We start from the raw sequence: 26,815 nt of genomic DNA on the forward strand, positions 1-26,815 counted from the left end.
ACCAGCATGACGTCAGCGGAGGAGCTGAAGCGTTGGAGATGCAATGTTAAATGAGACCACACGATGGCAGTATTGCTTTGTAGGTCTTTGGGAGAAGGCCAGTGGCGCGATGGACTGACGGATCATTTGCTTCATGATTATCATAACTGCAGTTTTATTATGCACACATTTAGAATGACATTCAAGCGTCATGTGATGTTTTCACAGTGAGATGTTGAGAGCAGCTTTAATGCTGCTGCTTAGCATATATCCAGTGTGTCCCGTGGGTCGAGTGTGTAATGGATTATGTCGGCACTGTAATCTAGTGTTACTGCTTTAGACACCCCCCCACCCCCCACCCCGACACACATACGTCTTGTCCCCCTTTCCCCCCTCCTCTACAGACAGAGGATGCAGCCCAGAGTGAGTGAGTGAGGGAGTGGTGGTCCTGAGCTCTGACTCCTGACAAGTGGCCGCGACCGTCACAAGGAACGACAAGAAACACACACACACACACACACACACACTCCGGGATCAATCTCTTTTTGCTTTCCCTCGCGTCCTCTACGAGTGGTGATGCCTCCCGACGGCATGACAGAACTCCGACTCTCTCTTGTGGGATCATAATGGTCCGGTTCAAACGCGCATTTTCACCGAGCTGCAGCTGAGCTTTCGTCCTGAGTCGGACTGGATTCTCGCAGCGGGATGGATACAAATGTGTTCGCAGTACTGAAACTTTTTGTTGTTGGGATTTTGGGTAAGTCACATTGCAATTGTTAAATGTAAGGACTTCAAAACTCTACTTGGCATCACCCATGCAATCTTTGTGTGACTATTAGGTAGAAGTGCCGTACTGAATACGAGGGCTGCGAGTGACCAACGACGCATGACCGATCAATGTGCCGAATATTCCGATTTGAAAATTTTGAGAAAGATATAAAAAAAAAAACCACTGGTCAGGATTTCCCAGAGCCCAGACTCCTTTTCAAGTCTTAAATATAAAAAAACAAAAAGATTAGGACTAAGTCATTATTTTTTGGACTCTGAGACCATTAATTAAAAAAAATAAATAAATCAATAATTCTGAAAAAGGGCAACGCGCACTAATCAACTTTCAGATGGACGTTAATGTGCCTGAGTTAGCCAAAATGGTCTTTTTCATCCGCTGTCTTTCTGCCGTGTCTGATATTAGTAGACATCCTAGAATAAGGAAAACAACCGTCAGATCCAAATATGTACTTTGGTTTAAATGTACAACATTGTGATACAGAAGAGCATCAATGCAGTAATGACAGAAGGTATACAGTAAATAGGAATCTGGCACAGTATCAACATTGTTTGAAAAGATGCTCAATCATCAGAATTATCAATTTTTTTTCCATCATTCACGTGTCAATTGTTGTAGTACTGCTGCAAAACAACATGTCCACATACGTTCTGTCTCGTCAGACATGGTATTCAGCGCTGAATCATTACACGCCTGTTCCCTGGCTTTATCACATGCACTTAGCTGTTACTGCATCCACCTTGCGCGCCTCTTTACACTCAGTGTGTCAGGAAGCAGAGTGCACATAATGAAGTACGACACAAAGTATCAGGCACATGCACAGAATGGGGAATATAGCATAGCATGCCCCAGTGGACTGACCTGACCTATATCGTGGCCAATGGGGATTTGTGGATATCTGGCTCATTAGCTGGTGCTCCAAGGATGAAATCATGTATGAAATGATGTTTCATGTGGGGCGAAGTTGTGACTGGTGATTTCATGTTTGTGTGACTGGTGGCGTGATGTAAATGTCTCTGTCAGGGTGGTCTGGGTCGATGTGACGCTGGACATGGAGCGAAAGCACTACGATCATGAGTGCAGAGGACCTAATGATGTTATTCTAAGCCCTGTCATAATGATGGAGTGATAGGAGCCGGCCGTATCAGGAGAGCAGAAGTGGTAGTAGTGATAAAGAGTCAGTTCACAGCACAGTGACACAGTCCAGGCGCCTGCCGAGTGAGCTAAGTCACTGAGCTAATATCTGGCCACGGCGCCGTCTTGTCCAATGCTGATTGACACAGCCTGGCTTCCTCCCATGTGGACACATGAGCCAGCAGTGTTAGAAGATTTCAATTTCAAGGTTTGTGGCTCAGACTTCTGAAGAGGTAAACCTGCCAAGTTTGATTGAGGTGAAGGGGGATAAAGGACGAAAGTAGTTTAGGAAATCCTTTCACCATTTCAGCTTATTACAGACGGGAGGATGTGGTCTATGTTTGGCCAAGACCTTCAGCCTCGACTCCTCCTGGACCTCTGCCATGTAACAGCTGTGGCCCCTGCAGGAAGACTAGCATGTAGCCGCTCCTTTTGTGTTTTAAGCATGTATTATGTTCCGGCTCTAAACGGAGAACAGGAGAGTTAAATAATGAATGTGCGATCAAACAAGACTCTTCCTCTTTGTTACATTCCCTCACTCTAGAAAGACATGGTGGTAGTTTCCTATGATAGTGCTTGTCTAGACTAAAAGATTTTGCCCTCAGCATCCCCACCAGGGGTAAGAACATTCGAGACCAGATGCAGTTTATTCAAGAAACAGAACACGGTAAAAATCCCATAAAGCCAGTCTGATTCACTGAGGCCAGATTGAGTAGAAGGTCCCCATCTGCAAAGCAGAAAAGGGCCGATTCCCACTGAGTGCGAAGCATCTGCTGAGCCCAATAAACAGTTATTCATTCCCTCTCACAGCAAGGGAAACTGCCTTGGGCCTCTTGTGTTCCATCACCATCTGAACAAAACATTACCATGAGAAAAATGTTTCTAAGCCCTTTTTGAGTTAAGCGCTATTCATAGAGCTATGGTGAGATATCCAGCGTGCTCTTTTCACTGCTTATTGCTGATGCCCATTTGCAGTTCTCCTAATGCGGCTGCTTCTATACTCGGTGTCGTTTATCACACTGTTGGGAAAGAATAAGCTTAGAAATCAGGACAACTAATGAGTAACATTCTAAAATGGAGGCCCAAAGGATAGCAGGCATGTTAAACAAGGAAAAACAGAAGATCTAACAAGGAGTGACACCGAAAACAGAACTGCAATACAAACGGAACGAATCACACAACGAGAAACATGTGCAGAACATAAGGGACGGTGAGCTGATTGGCCGAGGAGACACAGCTGAGCTTAATAACAAACAGGAAATAAATCGAGGGACATGAGGGAAGTGATGTCAAAATAAGACAGGAACTAATTACGAAGATCGGCACTGACGAGTTCAAATGGAATTGTAACATCACATTTGACATTTGTATCGTCTTCTTTCACCTTATTCATCTCTCAAGAAGAACTAAGATGCGACATGAAAAGTTATCGGGAATGTTGGGATGTAAAATCTTCGGGAGCTGGATAATAGGAATCGAAACAAACAATGTATTTTGATGAATGTATCTGAATCTCTTCTTGAATTTTATAGGATGTGATGTATTTTGGTCATCCAACCTGGAAGTTAGCATCACCATGAGTTCCCTTTGCCCAAAGTAAACAACTCTTACATGCAAATGAATGCCACTTTTATGATTTTTTTTTCAAGAGAAACTGCATGCATTAGGAGCACAAAGCAAATGCTAAGTTACACTCAAACCACACACACACACACACACACACACACACACACACACACACACACACACACACACACACATGCACAGCGCACACATCACCGCAACTAGCCTTATGCGTCATCTGATTTCAGCAAGATGACCTGGGTGTCTCAGACAACCTCCTCCGTTTCATTTTTTTTAAAGACAAGCTTCTCAATTCAAAAGTGAGGTATTTACAGGCATAGTTTATGCTGCAGGAAAAAAGAAAAAAAACAACTTCAACTTGTGTGAGCCACAGACATTATGTAAGCGATTTAATTGAAAACCCATTAAAAAACCCATTTACTTTCTGATGAGAGAACCAGATGCTCAACTCAACCCAGCACCACTCGATTAACTCAAATTTAGGAACAAGACTACACCACCATTTATCAATCCAACCACCCAGCGCTCCCTGCTGGGACCACCTTGACCTCATTGTTCCACGAGCATACATTGGTATGCTCATAGAACTCCTCTCTAGATCTTTGCTAATCTAAATAAAACTACCTTACATCAAACTATCAGCCTGACCTTTGTTTGGGAACAGACGTATTGAGCAACAGCTAAAAATCACGAGAACCTCTTAGAATAATCCCTATTTGTATAGTTTAATCCGTTTTGAGGAGCCGTTGGTAATCGGATCAACATCCGTCTCAACGTACTTAAAGTAGTTACAATCAAACCGTTGCAAGCGTGCTTAATGGGACTCAGTCTTTAGGCGTAAAAAATACGGCTCATGATTCACAGGTGACGTTGCGTTGCTACAATCTCCTCCGAAGCTCCACTGCAGTGAAAGTATGTTGGGAGCCTTATTAATCTTTCAGCAGCCTGTTAAACATTCATGCAGGCCCGAATGTCTCTTTGCTCCTCTCGCTCATATCAAAGACTAACGCTGAGGTCCAGCTGACATCAAGTCACTGCGCTTTGTTTCACAGTCGACACCATGTGGTCGACAGATTGCGCATTTGTTTCCCTCCGTAGAGTCGCTCCTGGTGCCAGTCTGTTAGCATTCCATTTGATTTAAAAGTTAATTGCACAGTAGTTGGGATCAGATCTCTTCTAATATCAGTTGTTAGTTAGTCACTCTGCTTCCAAATTAGAAATATACTTGGAAATGTTAACAATAACAGAAATGAAATGGGCAGAAAAAATATGATTAATGCAAAAAACAACAACAGCAAATGAAATAATTACTTGATCATGATCACATCTAGTTGATAACAGATGAATGTCTTCGGATGAACCACTTCTCTTAAGCTAATATGCCAGATGTTTGCTGTCGTTGGCTTTGTCTACAAATAATGCACTTTTGTGTTTAAGTTAACACAAGATGTGAAAATCCAATATAAAAGAGTAAAGACTACATCAGTATGCATGACCTGCTCCTTTCAGACATGACAAATTTGTTCATTATTCTTCTACCACTATTACTGTTTGTGATTTGTTATCATTTTAATTCACAGCTCGTTATGTTTTACTGGGAGTCCGGTGCACTGCATAGCTTTTGATTTTAGGTGTCATATTTTTTTCCCCGAACTGTTCAAAATCGTGAATATAAAACACTTGCTATTATCGACTGAAACTCATTTGGACTGTTGTTCAGAAAATTTTGGCTCTGAAAAGTGGGATTGGCAATTTTTAGTATTTACGATTCCTCCGATTATTGATCGGAAGGTAAAGATTTTCAAAATATAATAAAATGATCAGAAGTTGAAAAAATAAAATAAAATAATGCTAGTAATGGATAAATGCTAATAAAAGCACAAACAAATATAAACAACTATACTAGCAAAATCCAACTAAACTAATCACCAATTAACAAGCACTATAACTGTCAGTAAGCGGCTGATTTCAGGCAACTTTCTGATTGTGTTTAAGCTTTGAAATGTTTTTAATGAACTGATTCATCTCGGAAGCAGCCATTTTGTCATGCAGGCTTTTTTGTGGTGTCTTCCTTCTACCAGGATATAGAGGCTCAGACAGAGGCATGGTTTGCAGCTAAAGGCCACTGCTGACCGAGCCACATTAACAATCATGGAAGAGAATAGCTTGTAATTAGCACCATTATACTGAGCATAGAATTCACTGTGTAGCTTGAGGGGTGTCTGATGAAAGACGAACATTAATGAAACCAGCTAATGATGAGAATCGATGATAACACTTCATTATGGCAACTTCTTTTATTACCCAAGACAAAATGCCTCCAATCTTGCGGCAAAAAACGAATTTCCCGAGAAAAAGGTTCCAATCGAAAGAGCTGACAAACACAAATTAATTGAAGCTGTCACATAAGTGAATAAAAACACCCCAGCATTTGTTTGAATTGCTTGTTGCTCAACTTCAAACCACATGAACCCTTAATTACAACTTGAGCAGGTTCTTACACTCAAAACAGATCCTGTAAGGGAGAGAAGGGCATCTGGTCACATAAAAGGGTTGTTATATTTTCACCAGCAGAGGGCGAAAAGTGGAACAGTCGTTTTGTGTCAGGGCCGGCATGGCTCGGAGGTAGAGTGGCCTTCTAGCAATGGATTGATCACAGGTTCTATCCTCTCTTCCCTTGGTGAGCGTGTCAAAGTATCCCTGAGGAAGATACTGAACCCTAAACCATGACCCTTAACGTTGTCATCATTGTCCTCCGCTTATCCGGTTGGACTGGGATGCGGGGGCAGCGCCCTTAGCAAGAAAGCCCAGACTGCCCTCTCCCCAGCCAATTCCACCAGCTCTTCCGGGGGAATCCCTGGCCAGCTGAGATATAATCCCTCCAGCGTGTCCTGGGTCGGCCTCGAGGCCTCCTCCTGGTTGGGCATGCCTGGAACACCTCCCAAGGGAGGCGTCCAGGAGGCATCCTCACCAGATGCCCGAACCACCTCAACTGACTCCTCTCCACATGGAGGAGCAGCGGCTCAACTCTGAGTCCCTCCTGAATGACTGAGCTTCTCACCCTGTCTCTAAGGGAGAGCCCAGCCACCCTGCGGAGGAAACTCATTTCGGCCGCTTGTGTTCGCGATCTCGTTCTTTCGGTTATTACCCAAAGCTCATGACCATAGGTGAGGGTTGGAACGTAGATTGACTGGTAAATTGAGAGATTCGCCTTTTGGCTAAGCTCCCTCTTTACCACAACGGACTGGTTTAGTGCCTGAATCGCTGCAGACGCCCCAATCTGCCTGTCAATATCCCGCTCCACACTTTACGCCCTTAATGGATAAGCGGTATAGAAAATGAATGGATGGATGGATAGTTCTGTGTCCAACTGGACTGATGCTGGGTCTGGAAAACGCAATTCACACCGTTAATTGAACAGTAATCATTGCTTGCATCATTTTTTACACTGTAAATTAAAAATAACTTGGCATATTTTGTAATAATCCTCTTCTTGTTTTGAATTTTCACAATTATTCAATGACACTTGTTAGAGGGGAGACTAAAGAGTCCTGATAGCCTCTTACTCCTTTTCATATGTCCATTAGCACCTCAGTCTCACTAATATCACCATATCAATGACAAATGCTGGTCAAACATACCAAAACAAAACAAAAACGTGATTACCAGTAACGGCCAGTAACGAGCAATGAGCAGGATTTCAACCATGACACAGCAGATACATTTTGCTTCTCAGAAAATGGACATATAACCTGTGTAATGTGATCTTTAGCAGTGGAAGGAGGATGCTAATTTCTTATAATCAGGGTGTAGCAGCTGGTGGTATGGCTCAGTGGTAGTGTGGCCATCTAGCAACCAAAGGGTCGCTGGTACGATGCTCACTTTCCCCTGGTGACCATGTCAAAGTGTCCTTGAGCGAGATACTGAACCCCATATTGCTCCTGACGGGTAGGTTGGTGCCTTGCATGGCAGCCTCCACCATGTATGTGTGAAAAGGTGAATGAGATGACGCTATAAAAGGCTTTGAGTGCCGCGAAGGTAGAAAGGTGCTACATAGAAATGAGTTTCATTTTCCAAGTCTCTGGCAGGCACATAGGTGGTCATCTGTGATGGTGGATCTGGACTCGGTCTGTATGGTTTTTATGTGGGAGAAGGCAGATTCCCACAGGTAGGTTGAACAGGTAAAAGTCAAATCTATTTAAGTTAGGCTACTTCTCTGAGAGCAGGTGCCAGAATTCACCCTTGATGACTGCAGATGCCCTGGACTTCTTCTGAACGTCACTCTGAACAGTGGGAATTTGATTCTCCTTGGAAGTTGTATCCAGAAGGAAAAGGGTCCATCACATTAACGTAGCTCTTGTGGTTGCATTCTCTCTCTTTTTTGTCTGTTTTAGCAATTTGTTATCTGCGTGGTGTTTTACTTTGAAAATTGACTGGACCATTATGGCATTAGTGTGGGTATTTCCTGTCTGGTGCTATCATCTCTGTGGAAATTGATTGGCTATCCATCAAAAATAAATTCTCTGTGCACCCTTGGCTGCTTGCCAGTAATGTGAATGATTTCATTCAGGCTCAGTTGATTATCCTTGATGTCACAGATGTTGTTGATGAATGAATTTAATCATGCTAATTAAAGCAGCAAGTAAGTCCTGCTTGTAATGATGAAAGGATCCATAATTTGGAAGAATGGTAGGTGTTAAGATGCTCGTAAAATTCAAATCTTCTTCAGTCAAAAGCTTGATGTACGCGTGTGTGTTGGGTCCACATGGACCCTACTTTGGCTTAACCACGTGGCCTTCAGTGTGATGCCCAACAGCGCTCAGACCCGAGGAGCAGATGATGTGGAAATGAGTGTATGGAAATGTGTAGGAGGAAATGTGATGTCAGGAGATCCACGGGTCACAGCTGCTGCAGCCTGCAGCAGCGTGTAGTTACATTTCCAGAGAGATGCACAGATGACAGTGATCAATCTCTCTGGCACTTTTCATGATGTTACTGTGCTGTGTAAGTTGTGTTTTTTTTGGAGATGTGGATGTCACCTCTCATTGATGAGTAGTAACACATTCGTGTGGGGTGGCTTTCTTCCAGAAATGAGTGTAAAAGGCTGCAGATGGAAAAGTAAATTCAGAACAGTGCCTATAGTAATGATATTGGCAAGCACATGCAGGGCTGCAGGCGGGGGTTGTGTGACTACATCTCTGCATTTATGGATGAATGGTTATGGATAGTAACTATGTATGAATGTAGGCATCTGCTGCAGATTGCTGAAAATTTTGGTTTTCACTTGTACTCTGCAGCTTCCTCCTCAGGTCCACACTTAGAGTATTGTATGGAACTACTGTGCTTCTGGAGCAACGTCTCCAGCTGATGCCGATGGAGCCTGAGTCAGAGTCAGAGACCCCACTGACTCAAGGGCCCACAAGCAGCTAACATTTATCAGATTTCAACGCTGATTCAAAAAGCTAAAGATGCCGGAGTCACGACTGCGAAAACCAGATAACGACACAATCACCTGAAGAGCGTTTTGCTGTATGCAGGTGGAGGAACAGAGGGAACATAACATGTGCCTGCTGAAGCGTAAAATTGCGATTAAGAACGCTCCGTTTGGCGCGTGGATTAAACCTCGAGCCTAACCAACATGTAACGTATAGTTTACTAACATTAAACTGAAGAAGTCAAGCACATCACATCGATAGAGATGCTGCCGTGGAGATGTCTAAATGCCTAACACTGTAATTTTCATGTTTTCAGCTACAGTTTCCTGAAAGACACACACACACACACACACACACACACACACACACCTGCAAGAGTCAGACAGCATATTTACAGATGCACATGCAGATTTGCTTTTTATTAATGCAAGAGCTGGTGTTGTTGCAGGCACTGTATCTCGAGTGTTGGCCCTGGACTCATTTAGGCCTCTTCGGTTGTCTAGTTTGTCCTCAGAGTATCTGAATCAGTGTCCTCGCACAAGAGACGTCTTTACTGTACTATGTGTTGCTACGAGTCGATAATTGTTGGTGTCCGTCCTCAGTGTTTTGCTTCGATTTTTAACACCTTGTGGTGAAGCCAAAGGGGCTTTTCTAGTACACGGAAAATAAAGTTTTGCTTTCTCCTTTGCCCTCCACTGCTGATCCATCTCCTTTACTGTCTGTCTCTCAGACTGCACAAATGAACAGCTGTTTAGCTACTTGGCCTTTTCCTTGGCTAAATACACCGAAACAGGACCTTTTTTTTCCTCTCAATTCAACGTTGCTATCTCCCTTTTATTTGCTGTTAAATAGACAACTGGAAACATTTTGACAGAAACTGGGAAGATGAAACATCCCACCACTGCTTTTAATAACTTACTCGTGACGGCATGTGTGTACGTCCATGTTTGTCAGACTCTGGCCTCCATGTGTCTGAACATTTATCCGACACGCTCCCGATGAGGTAAATCGCTGAGTGCTAATGTATTCCATGGATGTGATTTGGCTTCTGTCAGTCAGATTGTGCCAACTGCAGCAATGCCCGGACAGAATTGATGTATCTTACACTGAGTGACGGAGTCATTTGCAAGCACAAAATTGTTGTCATGGTTGTTGTGTTTCAATGATGAAAAGTGCAAGAATCAGTTGAATATGGAGAAAGGTAGAATTATAAAAAAAAAAAAAGGAAATTACCCTATAACATTGTGGAATTAAAAGACACTGTAATTCCAGAAACAGACACATAGCAGGAACTACTGTCGTGATGGGGTGCACTGATGTAATGCAGCACCTCAAAGACCCCATTGTAACTTTGGCCTATAAAACAACGCATTCGTTGAACACGAGAAGAGCAACGGCTGCTGCTCATCATGGCAGCATTTGAAGAGAGGATGAGGAAGATTACTAGTAGACAAACCAAGATCCTGAGCCTTGTCTGTCTGATGATTTCTGACTGATGCTGACACTTCCCACCCACGATCATTCGCTGTGCTAAGTCAATCATTCCCCGAATTCACACACAGAGAAGCAGGGTTCTTTTCTGGCTGCGGAGATGATGGACAATAGGCATGCTTCCCCTTAAGTTGAGGTGTTCCTAAATGACATAATGACAGTACAAACGTTTGCTGAAACCTCGTGTCTGGATACGTTTTTGGACAGCTTTTTCATCTGAGAGAAAAATATGACCCATTGAAATTGAACCTGTAAATTTTCAGCCCTGTCTGTCTCTGTGTAGCCGTGTGACTGCTACTTCCGGCAGAAGCATCCGATGTTTTTCTACCAGCCAGTATAAAGTGGATAATTAATGCCTGCTATGATGTTATTCCAAACACCAAATGCTTGATTTTTGTTTTGTGCAGTGCAGTGCAGTGCAACTTGTGGTTTGTTGATGAGGGAATGAAACTAAGTAGCTTTAGGTTGTTTTGGCTCTCATATTTCTGAATTTAACACTCGAGGAGTTGAAACGAGATGCATGGAGAATAGTGATGAAAGCCTGAAGTGTGTTGTCTCTCTGATTCTGCTTTTCTGCTTGATTATCCACGGTAACGAAGAATGACTGGGAACTTATGTAGTCTGCTGAGTCGGCTAATTCACTGCTTATCGTTTGTTTTTCCTTATCCATCACTCACAGCCCGCGTTGTGCATTTGTGTGGGTTGTTCACACTCATCTGCATGCACATTTACACAGAGACAAAAGCCAAACCTCCATTTAATGATAAAATTTCATTTGAATGTTTCGCAAGAGTGAGACTGTTCACGAGATGCTGCGGCTTCAGTGCTCCCGCAAACAAGGCGTGACAGCTGATAGACAGACGGATGTGCTCCACAGGGGCCCACTCCGCTGAAGCTTGCCTGTGATTTTCCCTCTCTACATGCTAAATGACTGCATTTATACAGAGAGGCACAAAACCCTTCATGGTGCCTCATATTTACACACGACAAGCAGTCAAACTCTGCAGTCACCAGGCGACCTGCTGCACCTGCTGTCTCCCAAGTTCATACAAAGAGTGTATGCAAGAAGTTTAATTAAAAAAAATAAAAAAGAGCATATCCCTCCGGAAAGTCCCCGTCATGGATTCACTCTTCTCATTTATTTCTGTCTCCATCATGCTCTCTTCCCCCTCTTCCTGCTTTTGTTTACCAAGTACCAAGAGTTCCCCGTCTGTTTTGAACATCTGTGTCATTCTCCATGCTCCTTTCCTCTTGCATCTCCTTGACAAGAAGATTCCCCTACGTATTCAGTTTGTATGGAAATAATTCCATCCCGAAAACGCAGTGTTTGACTGACTCTGTAGATCTTTTGTACTTCCTCATCTACTTCAAAGTTTTTTCTCTTTCCAATCTATCTCTTTTTTTGTTTTTGTTTTCGCACTAATTTATTTCACCTCAACTGGCACATCCGCTGATAGGTAAATTACAAACGCCATCAGCAGGACTGTGACGGGACCAAAACTGCAGCAAGCAAGCAATGAACATTTGAAAAAGTCAGACCGTGGGTTCCTATGTAGAGTCGAGCCACAGTTGATCAGGCTACTTTTGTAACCTTCCTGAAAGCAGGTTGCAGTCATTCTTTTTTCTGGTTCACATTTTGCATCACATACCAAACAAACTAGCAAGCAGCATCCCTGTTGAGTGGCAGATTAAAATTCAAAGACGGTAAAAGAAAAACGGAGAATTTCTTGAGCTGCAACAGTTGTATTATCCACGCATACAATCCGACGGGTACACATTAGATGGATTTTGGTGTTGGTGGCCGGGGCGCGCGATAAGCTAACTCTACAGCTGCATTATTGAGTCACAAAGAAGCGCTCAGGAGCTCAGGGCACCTATGTGTGAGAGCTTGAAGGGGGAAAAAAAAACCAACCATATCTTGGGTGAATTATAACTTTAATATCTGAAGTCAGCTGAGAATAACTGACCTGAACCACAAGTGCAGAAAGCCAGTGATGAAATCTCTAAAAGTAATCTTTGTCTGTAGGTGTTATTGGTGTGTGTCAGTGAAGAGTGCTTTGAACTTCAAAGCCAAAAACCCATGCAGTAAGGACACATTTCCGCTGGCTCACTTCGGCTCGGTTTGGGTGGGGTCGGGTCAGTTTGACCCCAACACAGTAGTAACCGTTATCATTTGGGTCCCTGCTCCGCTGGGGTTCCAAGCGAGCCGAGCGGGGACCCAAAGGGGATGTAAACACATAGCGGGGCGCTGATTGGGTATCTCACCCATTTACGTTGTCTCCTTTGTATCATCTCGGCTTCGGCGGAGTACTGGTGGATCGCTTGGTAAAGTTTTTTATACTTTTCTTGGGTGTTCTGTTTCGCCGCTTGAAGCCTTGCCCGTCTGTCGTCCCTCACTTTTAGTTTAAGAAAGAACCACTGACCGAGCAACAGGCATAACACTGCTCCATGTCATCCATTGTTGTTGTTGTGTCGCACACGCGTTACACCGGGAGCTCTCGGCCGGTGAGCCCACCCACACTGACGTGAAACCCAGTGCTAGTGGAAACGCACCTGTACTGACCCGTACCGACCAGACCCCTGAGGTGAGCCAGAGGAAACGCGTCCTAAGTGTAGGGATGATAAATACTGTCATTTAACGCATACACATTATAACTGTTGTGCAGAGGACAACACCTGAACGTTTCGTCCTCTCTAACCTTGAACCAGAAGTCTGCTCTGATAAACTGACAACAGTTGGTATCAACTGTGAGACCTGGACATCGTCACCTTGTTGGTCAGCACATTGAGACCCCACACTTGCCAGTTACATTAAGGCTCCACCACGAGGTCATTCAGTCTTCCTGTGTGACAGCTCAGCTGATAAGGAGGATGAGTGATGTTGTATCGCTGTCTGTCTGTCACTTATAACAACTGCAGGTCCCGCTGCTGGACAGTCAGTCTTCCTGCATCAAACATGCCTGTTTAACCGCTGCTATCTCCAATTTTGAAGAAGCTAAATGGCTAAAATAATGTAACACCACGTTATGTAACATCCACGAGGACTTTAGTGTAGTGTAGTGCTTCAAAGGTCAAAACTGAAAGAAGCTTCATGCAGGATGGGAGAAAATAACATCCTCAGGAAGAACGTGCAAAAGTGTTTGAGGCGTCTTATCTTTGTTCATCGTGCTTCATTAGATCACAGTGATAACGAGGTGTCACAGCTAGTTTAGCAATAATGAAGTGGGCTACTTGAGGCACTTCACATGTATTAAAATCACAGAGTGGTGGATTTGCTCATGCATCTTTATCAGCTCTGCCTTTGTCCCAGTTTGACCTCTCATCTAAATCCTCTGTTCACAAAACCTGCGAGCTACGGGCGTTCGTCTGGAGTGGGAAAGGGTTTAATCTTCATTACTGGGTCAGATGACCCTGCGGTATACACAGGTGTCTTCTTTTTTTTTTCTTTTTGCTTCACTCTGCATTGATGTCAACTAAAACTGGAGTGCACATAGTAATCATTTTTTTGACCCACTGTAGCAAGTAACGTCTATAACTTTTGGTCATCGCAGTCACAAAGTCGATCAAATACAAATTGGGGTATTTGTGACATCAAATAAAAAGATAAAGTTAATCAACTCATCCACTTGCGGCGGATGTTACCACGGGTTTATCCAGGTTTAGGAACCCCGCATGCATGAGTGGTGAGAAACACCTGTTGAAGATGGTGCCTGTGTCTTGCTTCCTTCTCATGTTCTTCACAGCAGTGCAAACAAACCACCATTTTTCCATTTTCCAAGCTCTCTTTGAATTAGCTTGTTGTTTGTCTGCGGATGGGCCGTGCAGCTTGGATTGAAGTGTTTTTAAATAGGAGAGAGGGCCATCAGGCTTGTGTTCATGTGTTTGCCGATGAAGGCAAACCTACTGACCCGCCTCGGTCTTCACCAGTGATTAAAACACAACTCTACTAAAGACAAGGAGAAAATTTCAAATACATTTTCTAAGTGATTGTGTCCCTGAGTTAATTATTAAAACACCTCTCATTACGTGCTGCTGAATATCGGTCAAAATCTTGTTCTGTAAAAACTAAATGCAGTTAAGGACTCAGCGTGAACTGATGGAACACACACTGTTAGCTTATACGGTGGGAAGTGTGTGTTTGGGTTTTAGCTGGCAAAATATCTTTGCATTCCTGAAGAACGTGGTTGAACTATAATGTATTCATCTGATCTGTGTCCTCTCTTGAATCAAATAATGGGAGAGTGGGAGGTGTGTGTGTGTGTGTGTGTGTGTGTGTGTGTGTGTTTGAGAGAACAGTGCTCTTTACAGCTCCGTATTGTACTTTATTTGTAAGTCTACACCCACTCCAATCGCATTGCTGTGAAGCCCTGATTTCAAACAGACCATATGTAGCACTTCAGTCAGATATACCGTATGTCACATTACTAAAGGTAAAGACTCTTTCATTCCTGTTTTATTAAGCAATTCAAGTATTGGTTTTGTCACAGAGGACTCCGTTTGGTCAGTTATTCGCTCTGTAACACTGTCTTAACTCAACATGTTGTAAATGTTAGTTTGGGCTCAATGCGGCCGGTTGCAGAGACCTCCAGAGACCTTATCGAGGCACTTCTCAGCACGAAACTGATCCCTCTGCAATGCATTCGCAAGTTGGTACCTTGCATAGCTCCTTAGCCAACAATGCCTGAAAGTGTGTGTCAATTCACTCACATTGTTGTGTGAGTTCAGTCCAAGTTAACCCAATTTCAAGTCGTGTGGACAAATCCCAGGTAACGAGAGCACCAGCTCTCTCTGTCGGTGACAAGGAGTTACAAATACCATCAGGCTGTGCTTCTGTCTATAAGACAAAAATGAGGGTTCAGTCCTACAGTCTGTAAGAATATTGTCCAACAGCTATCACTTCTGTTGGCACAAAACGTTTACGGTGTAACGAGATCCTCTTGACATCGACTGAGCTTATCACTGTTGCTCATTTCAGTTTGCTGCCAGATGTTTTCACTTCATAAAATGTAAAAACTCTCATGTCGCTCTTTGTATGGTTAAATCAAAGGAAAACTGGCTGTATTTTGCTCGACATACTAGACTCTTCTTTTTTGTGGTTTCTGTTGAAAACCATAAAAGCAATGTGAGAACAATTGCAAGTATTCATTAGTTCTCATGTTCTAAGAACCAGTTTGTATTTCTCTCATTTTTTTTAATGTAATTAGATTTCAAACACAGGACTCTACATAGCCGTAGGGGCAGATACAAAGACAAGACTTCCTTCATATCCTGTTTGGGATGTATTATTCTTTCTGTCCATGTGTTTAAACTAACAAAAGATTGGGAAGTGCAATAAAGTTAAATGTTTTGCTGCCAAAGTGCAGACAAACCCCACTTCAGTAATTAAATCGGGCTTTAACCCTCCCCTGCGCCGCTCACCCCGACTTATTACCTTCCCATTACACTGATGATGAGAGGTTGTTAACTGGGTTTATTTGGACAGTGCTGGCAGATATTCTATAATTTCCTCCGTTTTCTATTTCCCCTCTTCTTTATCTTACAAAGCTTCGAGGCAGTGGGTGACAGCGTGACAGGGTTCCAGCCGAGGGTCGTTTGGCGAACTCTTATTTCGTCTGCTTATGTGCACCCTCCGTTTGATTTATCTCCTATTTTTCAAGTTGCTCAGCTTGGCTTGCATGATTTAAAACTGAAATACCATTTTAAGGTGTGTGTTTTTTTGTTTTTTTTGTTTTTTTTTTAGGGTTGTTGGCTGAAGCCAACACAATCTTAATGTTTTACACGAGGGCCTCCAATTCTAGAGGGCCATTGTTGTGACTGCACCGCACTAAGTTACTCGTGACCTGGAGTACGCATTTATTAGGAGCTGAATATCATGTTATCTGTCTCAGATGGGGTCTCTGTCAGTGGGTTGCTGTAAAGTTACCGTTTGACATACTTAGCATCAGATTTGATCATCAATGGGGGTGGGATTTAGAGAAAACTTTGTTTGACCCTGTTGCGAAAACTGAAAAATTCTTCAGGCTCTATGATTCCTGCCACGAGTTTCATAATTATTATGCAAAATTGTGACTTCTATTTGGGTCAGTATTTGGTAAGAGTGGAGTCTGCAACTTATTTTAAATTCTGATCTAGTGACAAGCACAATGCATGGTGTATATGTATGTGTGTGTGTGTGTGTGTGTGTGTGTGTGTGTGTGTGTGTGTGTGTGTGTAGACTTTGGAGATTTGTTCAAATCAGAACTGGGTTGGTGTGTTGATTGTCAAGGATAAGTGCATATCAGTGATTTACATCAGAGATTGTTCCTGAATGGTCGTCTGTGACCCCCAGCGCCCCTTGATTAGATTTGTTCTGAAGCCGACTCCTAGGTCCAAATGTCCATGCATTAAGTAAACTGAATTTTCGCTGAATCCATGTGCAGCAAAGAGGAAAGCCTCATTATGCTGACTTATTGACTTGTTTTTTTTCACTGACTCATTTTAAAAAGCTAAACGTACATGAATGTTTCCATGTCCGTTGGATGAAAACCTGTTGCCATTGTGATCAATCAGAGCTCCGTTCATGATATTTTTTTCCATCCACCATGCACTTGAACATCTACTCAGAGATGATAAGTCAGTATCAGCTGTTCTACAACTGAACTCACCACTCAACCCCCAGTAGAGGGTTAATATCCCCCAGGCCTGTTTTTGCCCTCCTTCATCACGAGGATTGGATTCGGGGCAAACAAATTTGGTAGGAGTGTGCATTTACAGTAAACAACAGAAAGTAAATGAAGTGTATGCTTCCGTGACTTCCCTTTGTGTCTAAATTGATTGGATACGGCGACATCACGTACATCACTATGTGTATTCTAAAAGTGTCTCGCTAATTTTAAACTCGTAACATGCAGATCATTTTATTTATGTGGTGCACGATGGACAATTTTACTTTTAGTTTCAACATTTAAGAACAAAATTGGACTTTAATATTTCGTTTATCTGCCCACGTCCGTTCAAAAGTTGTCTGATGTTCTTTAATGGAGCCAAAGGCTATCTCTCCTTCAGATAATAGAGCGATGGGGCCACTGGTTGAGCTAATAAAGTGTTAAATTGATCACATGATCATATTTTGAGTCCCATATCGTGTTGGAAATCTTCTCTTTTTAAAAATCCCATTGATTGGATCACATCACTGAGCACAAGATCTGAGCTCGATCCATGACAAAATCCACCCATAATGGACCAGAGGCTTCATTAGGTTTGCTCTAGGTGTGTGTGTGTGTGTGTGTGTGCGCTGCTACCAAACCTTTCTTCAACACGTGATTGATTAATTCATCCATCAGTCGTACTCAGAAGTGAAAACAGCTCAAACGATGAGGTTCTCATGTCCACATTTCCTGAAAACTGAAAACGTCATAACCTGAGGAAAGTGGAAGATTTCGCTCATCCAGTCCAAAACTGACTTTCGCTTAGAGCGAATGGACATTCATGCTTTCAGTAAATTGGGAGTAGTTATAGATTGCACCGCTGCAATTCTAACTCTCAGAATGTGAATAATGAGACCTGGCAGGCTGTCAGTGCCGACATGGCTGGGATAGATGGTAGCATTTTTAGAGCCCTGCACTTTTCAAAACCCCAAAAATTTGATGCTGGATGCAATCTTACAATGCAATAATTCACATCGCAAAACGTCACTGTACCAAATAATGATGTGTAAGATGAAAGACCTCACTCAGGGGGAGGGAACTACAGAGAACATGCAATTTTCCTCTACTCTGGTTCGGTCCAGTTGTTGTGCTGTTTTCAGCATCTGGTCACAGAGTTTAAACAGAAATAAAAGTACTGGATATTGGACATGAATGTCTTGTGGTTAGAAATACAACTCCAAATGAAAGTTGATGTCGGTTTCTCTTTCATGCACCAAATAAGCAACTGTTTGCTAAATGTTGGGTTCCTCTGTCCCCAGGTGGCCCCCTAAAATCATTTAATTCTGCTTTGGGAGGTTGGTTTAATTCCCTCCTCAGGTACGAACTATCATGGCTGTTTATTCCACCGTGACAAATTGAGATAAAATTTGCTGTGACACACACACGCACGCACACACACACACACACACACACACACACACACACACACACACACACACACACACACACACACACACACACACAGCAGGTAAAGTAAATTTAGTTTGAGACCCCTGCTGACTGCTGTGTGCTGATGAGGAATATTACTGCTTGATTGCTGCTAACATGTTATTTCAATCAGCGTCTCCTTCCTGCTTGGGTGAATTAATAGCTTTGTTCCCATGTACTTATGCTAGCAGTAAAAAAACAAGTATCCACATAGCTCAAAGCTGTAACTACACAGTATTAGAAGAACATTAAAAACATAACAAAGCTACCTGAAAGTCAAAAAGGGTCATCTGTCAACTGGCATCATGATGCAAGCGTATCTCGCTTTAATGTCAGTGACCAAACGATCTGATATCCTTTGATTTCCTAACGGTTGTTTCATGGGCGGGCGGCACGGTGGGGCAGTGGTCAGCATGTCGCCTCACAGCAAGAAGGTTCCAGGTTCCAGTCCCGGCTCCAGCACGGGATCTTTCTGTGTGAGTCTGCATGTTCTCCCTGTTCCTGTGTGGGTTCTCTCTGGTACTCCAGCTTCCTCCCACAGTCCAAAGACATCAAGAGGGGACGAGGCTGATTGATACTCTAAATTGACTGTAGGTGTGACTGTGAGTGTGAATGGTTGTCTGTCTCTATGTGTTGGTCCTGTGATGGACTGGTGATCTGTCCAGGGTGAACCCCGCCTCTCACCTGAAGGCTGCTGGGATAGGCTCCACCCCCCCAGGAACCTCAAGATAAGCGGTAGAAAATGGATGGATGGATGTTTCACATGTTCATAATCACTATGATTGCTTCCCTTATTACCCTTCTAGAACCCTTCACTCCCAGGATGCAGGGTTACTGGTGGTTCCTAGAGTTTCTAACAGTAGAATGAGAGCCAGAGCCTTCAACTATCAGGCTCCCCTCCTGTGGAACCGTCTCCCAGTTTCAGTCAGGGATGCAGACACTCTCTTGAGGTTTAAGAGCAGACTACAGACCTTCCTTTTTGATCAGGCTTATAGTTGGGCTGCTTAGGCTGGCCCTTAGATATGCAGGGGGATCTCCCATGGTGCACTGGGCTTCTCTCTTCTCCTCTCTGTCCTCTCTGTTTGAGAGTTTGCAAACACGTTGTTTGGCAGTTTTGCTGTTGTTTTGTTGCTTTAGATATCGTTAGCGGTCACTTGCTATTAGCTAAATTTATGTTTACATTTTTTTCACCCTGTCGTCACAAAGACGTAATGCATGAGAGTAAAAACCACCTTGGTCAGCTCAAGTCATCTATTTGTGAGTACTTAAAATGTAAGACGTATTTTTTGGGTGAGCTGTTGCTTTGAAGCAGCTGTTGGATTCACATGTAATAACCTTGTGTAATATTTATGAAACTCCTGCAGAGCTTGTGCTGTTATAAGTAGTTTGTTATCAAAATGTCCGAGTGGGATATTTGGTTTTGTTGATCCCTGCTTTGCAAGAGCCTATGTTCTCAAGATATGTTTTTGTTGGATCTCATACACGAGATGTTATTTTTGGATCTGACTGCATGAGGCTTGTTGTGAAGAAAAATGAAATGAAGAAAAGACCTGTGAGAACCGGAGGGCAGATATCCAACTTTGGAAGCCAGAGAGAGCACTTTCCGAGAGGGCATTTCAAGGAGAACTTTATAGTTTCTCATTTATTGAAATGTCCGCTGTGTTGATCGTTAGACGCAAAGGACTTCTGGTTTTGTACGTAAATACCCACAGGAATGATTTTCTGTCTGTATACAAATCCTCAGTTCCTCTTTTAAGACAGATAACCACTCAAGAAAGAGTTGAGTTTGTGACCTCTCAAGATCTTGGGGATTCTGCAGCTGCACCCATCGCTGTCACTCCATCTGGCCCAATAAAACGAGGGTGACTGGGCTCCCTCCCTCTGAGCCCCTTTGTTGTTCAACTGCTTGCCGGAAGGGTAAATAGTTTGAAGATAATCATAGGAAAGCTTTCATTACATTTTAATTTCTTATTGAGAGCAAACTCTGACACATACTTTCATATTCTCTCTCTCTCTCTCTCTCTCTCTCTCTCTCTCTCTCTCTCTCTCTTCTTTTAACTTTGACAAACTCTGAATGGAGTCCTGTCATTTCTTCAGGGGGTTTCATCTTTCCGGGGAATGTAAATAACTAATGGATGTGATTAGATGAGGAAGAGTTGGGCCATAACACCGTTGCATGATACGTTGCTGAAGGATGATCACACACTGATGTTTAGCAGTATTTATTGTATTGTGTATTGTATTGTATTTGTATTTATACCCTTTTAAAACTGTCGAGGGTCTTGGGAAGCAGCAATGATCATTTCCACTTAGGTCGACGGAGCGTTGACCTGTTCAGGTCTGCAGCACGTGCTCTGCTGGTAAAAGGCAATACTTGTGGTGCTGTTTTACTCAGCTTCAGAGTACAACAAATACACACACACACACACACACACACACACACACACACACACAAAAAACCTCTCTATGCTGAGTCATTTTTTTAGTTACTGACTCTTGGAAAGTGTGAAAAACTGTTCAAATTCTGTCAGTGAGTCTCTTAAATCTTTCACAACAAAATCACATGTAACTGACATTTTGATGTTCTTTCCTGAAACTGTCAGGGGATGATTTGCAATTTGATCCTAACATCTTGATTAATCTTGATGGACGTCATCCTGATATTTTGGCGACTCTCTAGCCCGACATCTGGACTGATATTCATGAGGTGGGAAGAGGGCGCAGGGTTTTACAGAGTGGAAGTACGGAACTGTCCACACAGCCGGATGGTAAACAAATAATTGCTAAATTAGCAAACACGCAGCTGGATGGAAGTGGAAACATCTTGAGGAGGACGCTGCCAAATGATTTAAGACAATGCATTTATTATTCCTAAATGATGTCGTTACTCATCTTAAGCGATGAGGCCAGACAGTGAAGCTCTCTAGCCTGCTAGCTTCAGCAGTGACTCCCCTAACAAATGAAGAGGAGGAAAGATGAAGAAAAATGAATTGAGGACTGAGATTAGAGGGAAGCACCTCAAGACACTTTTTCTTATGGCGACTTTGATGAAAACTCATGAAAATGGTCAGAGCTGAATTTTTCTCCCAGTTTGACTTTTAAGGGGTGACGTTTATCAATAGTTGCTTGGAAAAGGAAAGATGTTTTTACTCACATTATTGCAGCATATGACGAAGCAAACTCCTAGCAAGCCAGCTTTGGATGACAGTACCCATCAGTTTGTGCAGTCAATCATTTCGTTTCGCCAGATAATCAAGATGTCAAGAGTTTATCCATGTCTCTGGGCTCAATATGTGAAAGTGCAACTTCTCATGCACTAAACTTTTAATGAACTGTCTCTGCCTCGCTAAGTAATGTAACTTTTTGTTTGGGCCTCGGAGCGAGTGATTTTAGTGCTTTTTGCTCTTTTTTTGCTCTGGCACGACTGATCTGAATTTAGTTTGTCTGCAGGATGAGAGGTTTCAGTAGCAACGGCAATTTGACAACACCTTTAAACCTTTTAGTCAGGCTGAATTTGTCCCCCGCTCAATCAAAAACAGGAGTTCTGATTTATCACGCCTCGATAAAACAAGCTCACCAGATGGATCGTGAAAACAACCATCGACGGGTGTTATTTGTGGAGGAAGCGAGGAGAAAGCGGAGGGAGCAGCTATTGTTGCGCTCATTTGCACTAATGCAGGTGAGATTATGGCTCCTTCCTGGTGTGCTTAGGTAGAATTTACATGTCCATAGACATCTTTGCACTGTGATTCCACTGAATTAGTGTTATTACACAGTCACATTACTGAAATTCTCAAAGTATCATGGGGTTTCAGCTGAAGAAACCATTCAGATAGAGCTCTATCAGGATATGGTTATACGTCGTCGGATTTCTGGCTTTTTAGTCATGATAGAATATTCACATGCATGTATTCAAATTACCTTTCTTTCTATGGGAATGAATGGAGGAATACAATTCTCTTTTAGAATTTTCACCTGTTGATCTCATGTTAAAGGATGTGACGTCACACAAACTCGAAGGAGACAGCCCTGAAAAAAAACCCAACCCAAAAACCCTCGAACGACTTCCTCAAAGTCCTACAATTTCTTAACTTCCGAGATAAATGAACTCAGAGAAATGTATCTTCTGTCGGCTCACGTTGTTTTCATTGTGACGGGACTTAAAGTTTTCGCCTCAAAAGCCTCCGAGTTCAAAGTGTGCTCACCCTAAACTCCCTGAGCTGCCATGACAAACCAAGCTGTTCCACGCTCTAAAGCGTTCTGCTTTCTACGTCTCTCTTTTCATTCTAGCAGCTCACAGCTTTGCATCACATTGTACTTTCCGCAGAAATGTGCTTATTCTAGTTTGACTTTGTGTTCTCATCATTTGAAAAATGGCATCACATCATAAGTAGTGCGCCTCAAAACCCCTGCTGTTTCGCCACACAAGGAGGTTTCTAAATTTAGCGGGCTATCTTGGGTAAAGTGTTTGTCCAGCAGGCTGTCTTTCAAATGGATTCTCCCGCTTTATAAGCATGGCACTTCAAAGGGCGCTACGTCTTTCCTGTCCTGTTGCACTTTTAGCTCTGCTCGTTTGTAACGCTCTGGCCTGCTGGCCTCTTATAACAAACGAGCTATCCTGTGCTCTAGTTTGAATCTGTGTGAATTAAAGATTTATTTGAGGGAAGCTCTTGTGTGTGAAATGGATTATTACTGGGAATTCTACTGACTTTTTGTTCTCACGCTCCATTTATTTATTTATTAAAAAAAAAAAAAACTCTTTTATGCAGTTTAACTGAGACTAAAAAGGAGGCCATATCACAAATACTGGATTTTAAAGATTTGTTTTGCTTCTTTTCCATTGCACTCATACTAAAGACTGTATATCCAGATATCTTGCTTACCTATGATGGATCAGCAATAATCTGCCTGACACCAATCAAAACAATGTTCAGCTCTCTGTGAGTGGTGCTGTGTTCAGTCAGACTTTCGGGGACAAATGAACACTGTGAATGTCAGATCTTCCGTTCTTATTAGTATCTTACACTTGGTTTTTCAGGCATGTTCATCTTTGCTTTCATGTGACAATGTAATTGTTGAAGTTTATTCAAAGCAAAGCTGAGGCTGGGCTAGGTTGCATCCTGACACCTATACGCTAGCTTGTCTGAGGGCCCCAGTTGGACAGTTTTAATTATGTTTTTGACAACATTTGAATCGAGAAATGGACAAACAATCGCTTGATGGACCTCATTGGCACGAAGTACCTCCCATTTTATTGCCTACTCAAAATGGATAGATTTGATGCGTGTCATTTTATATTGTGGGCTACAGAAGTGCAGTGTTTGGAGCTAAATCTTACTGTCAGCATGAGCCTGCATAATAATGCGATGTTGTGTAGCAGCGTGTCAGCATGGTGTCATCAAAAATAATAAAAAAAGGTGTAAAACAAGCTGCTGGGTCCATGATGAGCTCTGCAGGGTTGTTGTCATAGGTCAAGGTAAAGTTCAAGTCCTCTTCTTCATGTGAAAATACCAATTTGATGTCTTGGTGGCAGGCTGGGGGCAGGATAACGTGCCATGCTGAGTCTCACAGCTCTGTCAAATCCTTACACATTCTATCATATCACATCCACACAATTGTTCCCTCTGCTTGAGTTCATACAAAGAACTGAGCCACTGAAACAATACCTGTGTTCAAGGCACTTCTGGATTGTATAGAATCTGTAGTTTTCCTGGCAGCATCCCGGTGTAAACAAATATTGCATAGAAAATGAATCATTTTAAATCATAGATAACAAATTGATGGTATTCTTTATTCTGATGCTCTTTTTCCTTTGCAAAGTGGATACGAGGGGATTAGCATCAACAGCTGTGATGCTTGTGATCATGGTATCCTTTGGGAGGGATGAGGGGATGAAAAGCAGCGAGGGCTAAAGGTCAGGGAGACAGCTGCATGTGTCACAGCATGATAGGCTGACTGCTGTTTCTTACCATATATTTTGAAAGTTGAAACTTTTTTTTTCCTGCCAGCAGTCTTAATTTTTTGTCCTTTGTTTATCTTTTTCAGTTAATGCCTGGATGATGGGAGGTTTGTCAGGTGAGTGTCCATCCATCCATCCATCCATCCATCCATCCATCCATCCATCCATCCATTCATTAAAAAATAGCAGAAAATATGATGGTGAAATTCAAACAATTTATAACTGATACTGACAGTGTAGGAATGCAAATGGCGCTGAGCAATATGAAAAACAAATGATACCTTCATGACATAATTTGTACTGGGAACGAAGAAACCCATGCAAGGAATGTCTTCCTCTGTCCTCTCAGCCTCAGACAGTGTCGACGTAGAACCCATTCCTCTCCGGATCAAGAAGCCCTGTAACAAGTCCCGCCTGCAGTGGGAAGTGGAGATCTGTGGTGAAGAATTCAAGCGGGACATGGCACACATAGATCCACAGCACTGGTGTAACCTCACACACTTCATCAGGTACGAAGAGGCGTCCAGGCTTTTGACTGACTTGTTTGTTATTCAGCTCTGTTTAAAGGCTCTGGAAGTCGGTGTGCGATTTGATTCAGAAATACATACGTGTATCTGGAAGAGAGATGATATGAAGGGGGTGGGGCATGTAGGGATATTGAATGGCAATTATATTAGCCAATGGCAATAGATATACAGCCCCCACATAATAGAGCATGTGTACCAGAGACTTGTACCAGCTTCATACCAGCTTGAACAAGCTACTGGTTACCTCTTAGCTAATAAATGTGGATAAATAACTTAATTGCGGGCGCCGTAAGCATCTTCTTCGGTTTTAAGCTGCTTCCAGCTGCCCCCCCCCCCCGCTAACTTGAAAGTGAAAAAAATAGTTTCAGTATACATCTCTTCTAAGCCCTTCTGAATGTTATTATACGGTCAAACACTGTGGGAGTGAAGCACGTTATTATGCAGGGAATGTGCAATGCTTCATCACATGATGTCTGTCTTTGGGGAAAAAGGATCTAGCAACTGCAGTGCATCACGACATGGATGAGTGGTAAACGTCAGAGAAAGCATTTCCCTTCAAAGCAAAATTGATCCACAAGTGCAGGATAAATCCTTTGAATGTTTTTAAAGGAAGAGAAAATATAGCTTTTTAATATATTACTCAGGTGGCACGGTGGTGCAGTGGTCAGCACTGTCGCCTCACTGCAAGAAGGTTCCTGGTTTGAGCCTGGGGTCTTTCTGTGTGGAGTCTCCATGTTCTCCCTGTTCCTGTGTGGGTTCTCTCTGGTACTCCAGCTTCCTCCCACAGTCCAGAGATGTTAAGAGGGGATGAGGTTAATTGAATACTCTAAACCCGTCCAGGGTGAACCCCGCCTCGATGAACCCCGGCAGATGGGATAGGCTCCAGCCCCCCCCCCCCCCCCCCCTCAACCCTTAACAGTATAAGTGGTAGAAAATGGATGGAAGTATATTAATCAACACATGAAAGATTAAGACAGGGACACAGGACTAATTTTTCATTTGATGGTAAATTGAAATGACATGCGATGTTTCAGGAATCGTTCGGAGAAGACGCTTTCTTGCTTTCTTTCCCGTTGTTCAAGTGAAAATATACCTGATACAACCAGGAGCAAGTTAGCTTAGCTGAATGTACAAGGCAAGAGACGACTAGCCAGGCACTACAGAAACCCTGAGAGTCCACTGCAGTGCTCACCTCATATCTTGTTCAGTTGTTGGACTGAGCAGCGCTAACAGTGTCCCTCTGCCTTCACCTTCCTGCTCCTTCAGAGTAACATCAGTCTTCTTTATCTTACCCTCACCCAATACTTGAACTACTTTATTTCTACAGAGAAATATGTATTTCCTGTGTCACGTGTAGCATACCGCACACTCACTCAGGCACACCAACATACTGCACAAATTCAATTCAGGTGCATTTTGATTCACTACTGCCAAAGCTGATTTAGTGTGTTTCCTAACTGGATTATCAGTTGCAACATGTACTCCTACTCCTGTATGTTCTTCAAGAGCTTTCAGGGACACATTTTTGGAATATTGGAGCCTATTTGCTTGGTTCTAAAAATAAAGATCTTTGCTTCGAATTGGTTTTCCAATCATTTGACGCATCAAATCTGTATGCACTAGAGAAAAGCATCTCTTCAAAACCCAACAATTCTGCCAGGTGGTTCAAAAATAACATGTGAATACAATAATGGTGCTCCTATCCTCCACGTACAGGATGTGACTTGGGTGCCTAGCGCAGCCTCGATTTGACAGTGATTGATGAGCAAAGAAAAATACACTGAAGAGAGCAGAATTTCTCATTT

The 26,815-nt window shown here is 42.8% G+C and overlaps 1 protein-coding gene across 1 annotated transcript in view; it reads left to right on the top strand.

Moving 5' to 3' along the window:
• The first annotated feature begins 402 nt into the window (after positions 1-402).
• The window catches only part of LOC147241823 (receptor activity-modifying protein 3), a 34,919-nt gene continuing 8,506 nt past the window's right edge, over positions 403-26,815 (top strand). The window contains exons 1-3 of the mRNA XM_086191109.1: positions 403-736; positions 24,570-24,599; positions 24,833-24,992. Of these exons, the coding sequence (XP_086047235.1) occupies positions 685-736; positions 24,570-24,599; positions 24,833-24,992 (242 nt within the window). The 5' untranslated portion in view covers positions 403-684. The remainder of the gene's footprint in view (positions 737-24,569; positions 24,600-24,832; positions 24,993-26,815) is intronic.

Source organism: Aulostomus chinensis, chromosome 21 (assembly GCF_037954235.1).
Source record: "Aulostomus chinensis isolate RoL2024-O1b breed Wild chromosome 21, RoL_Achi_v1.0, whole genome shotgun sequence".
Lineage (NCBI taxonomy): Eukaryota > Metazoa > Chordata > Actinopteri > Syngnathiformes > Aulostomidae > Aulostomus > Aulostomus chinensis.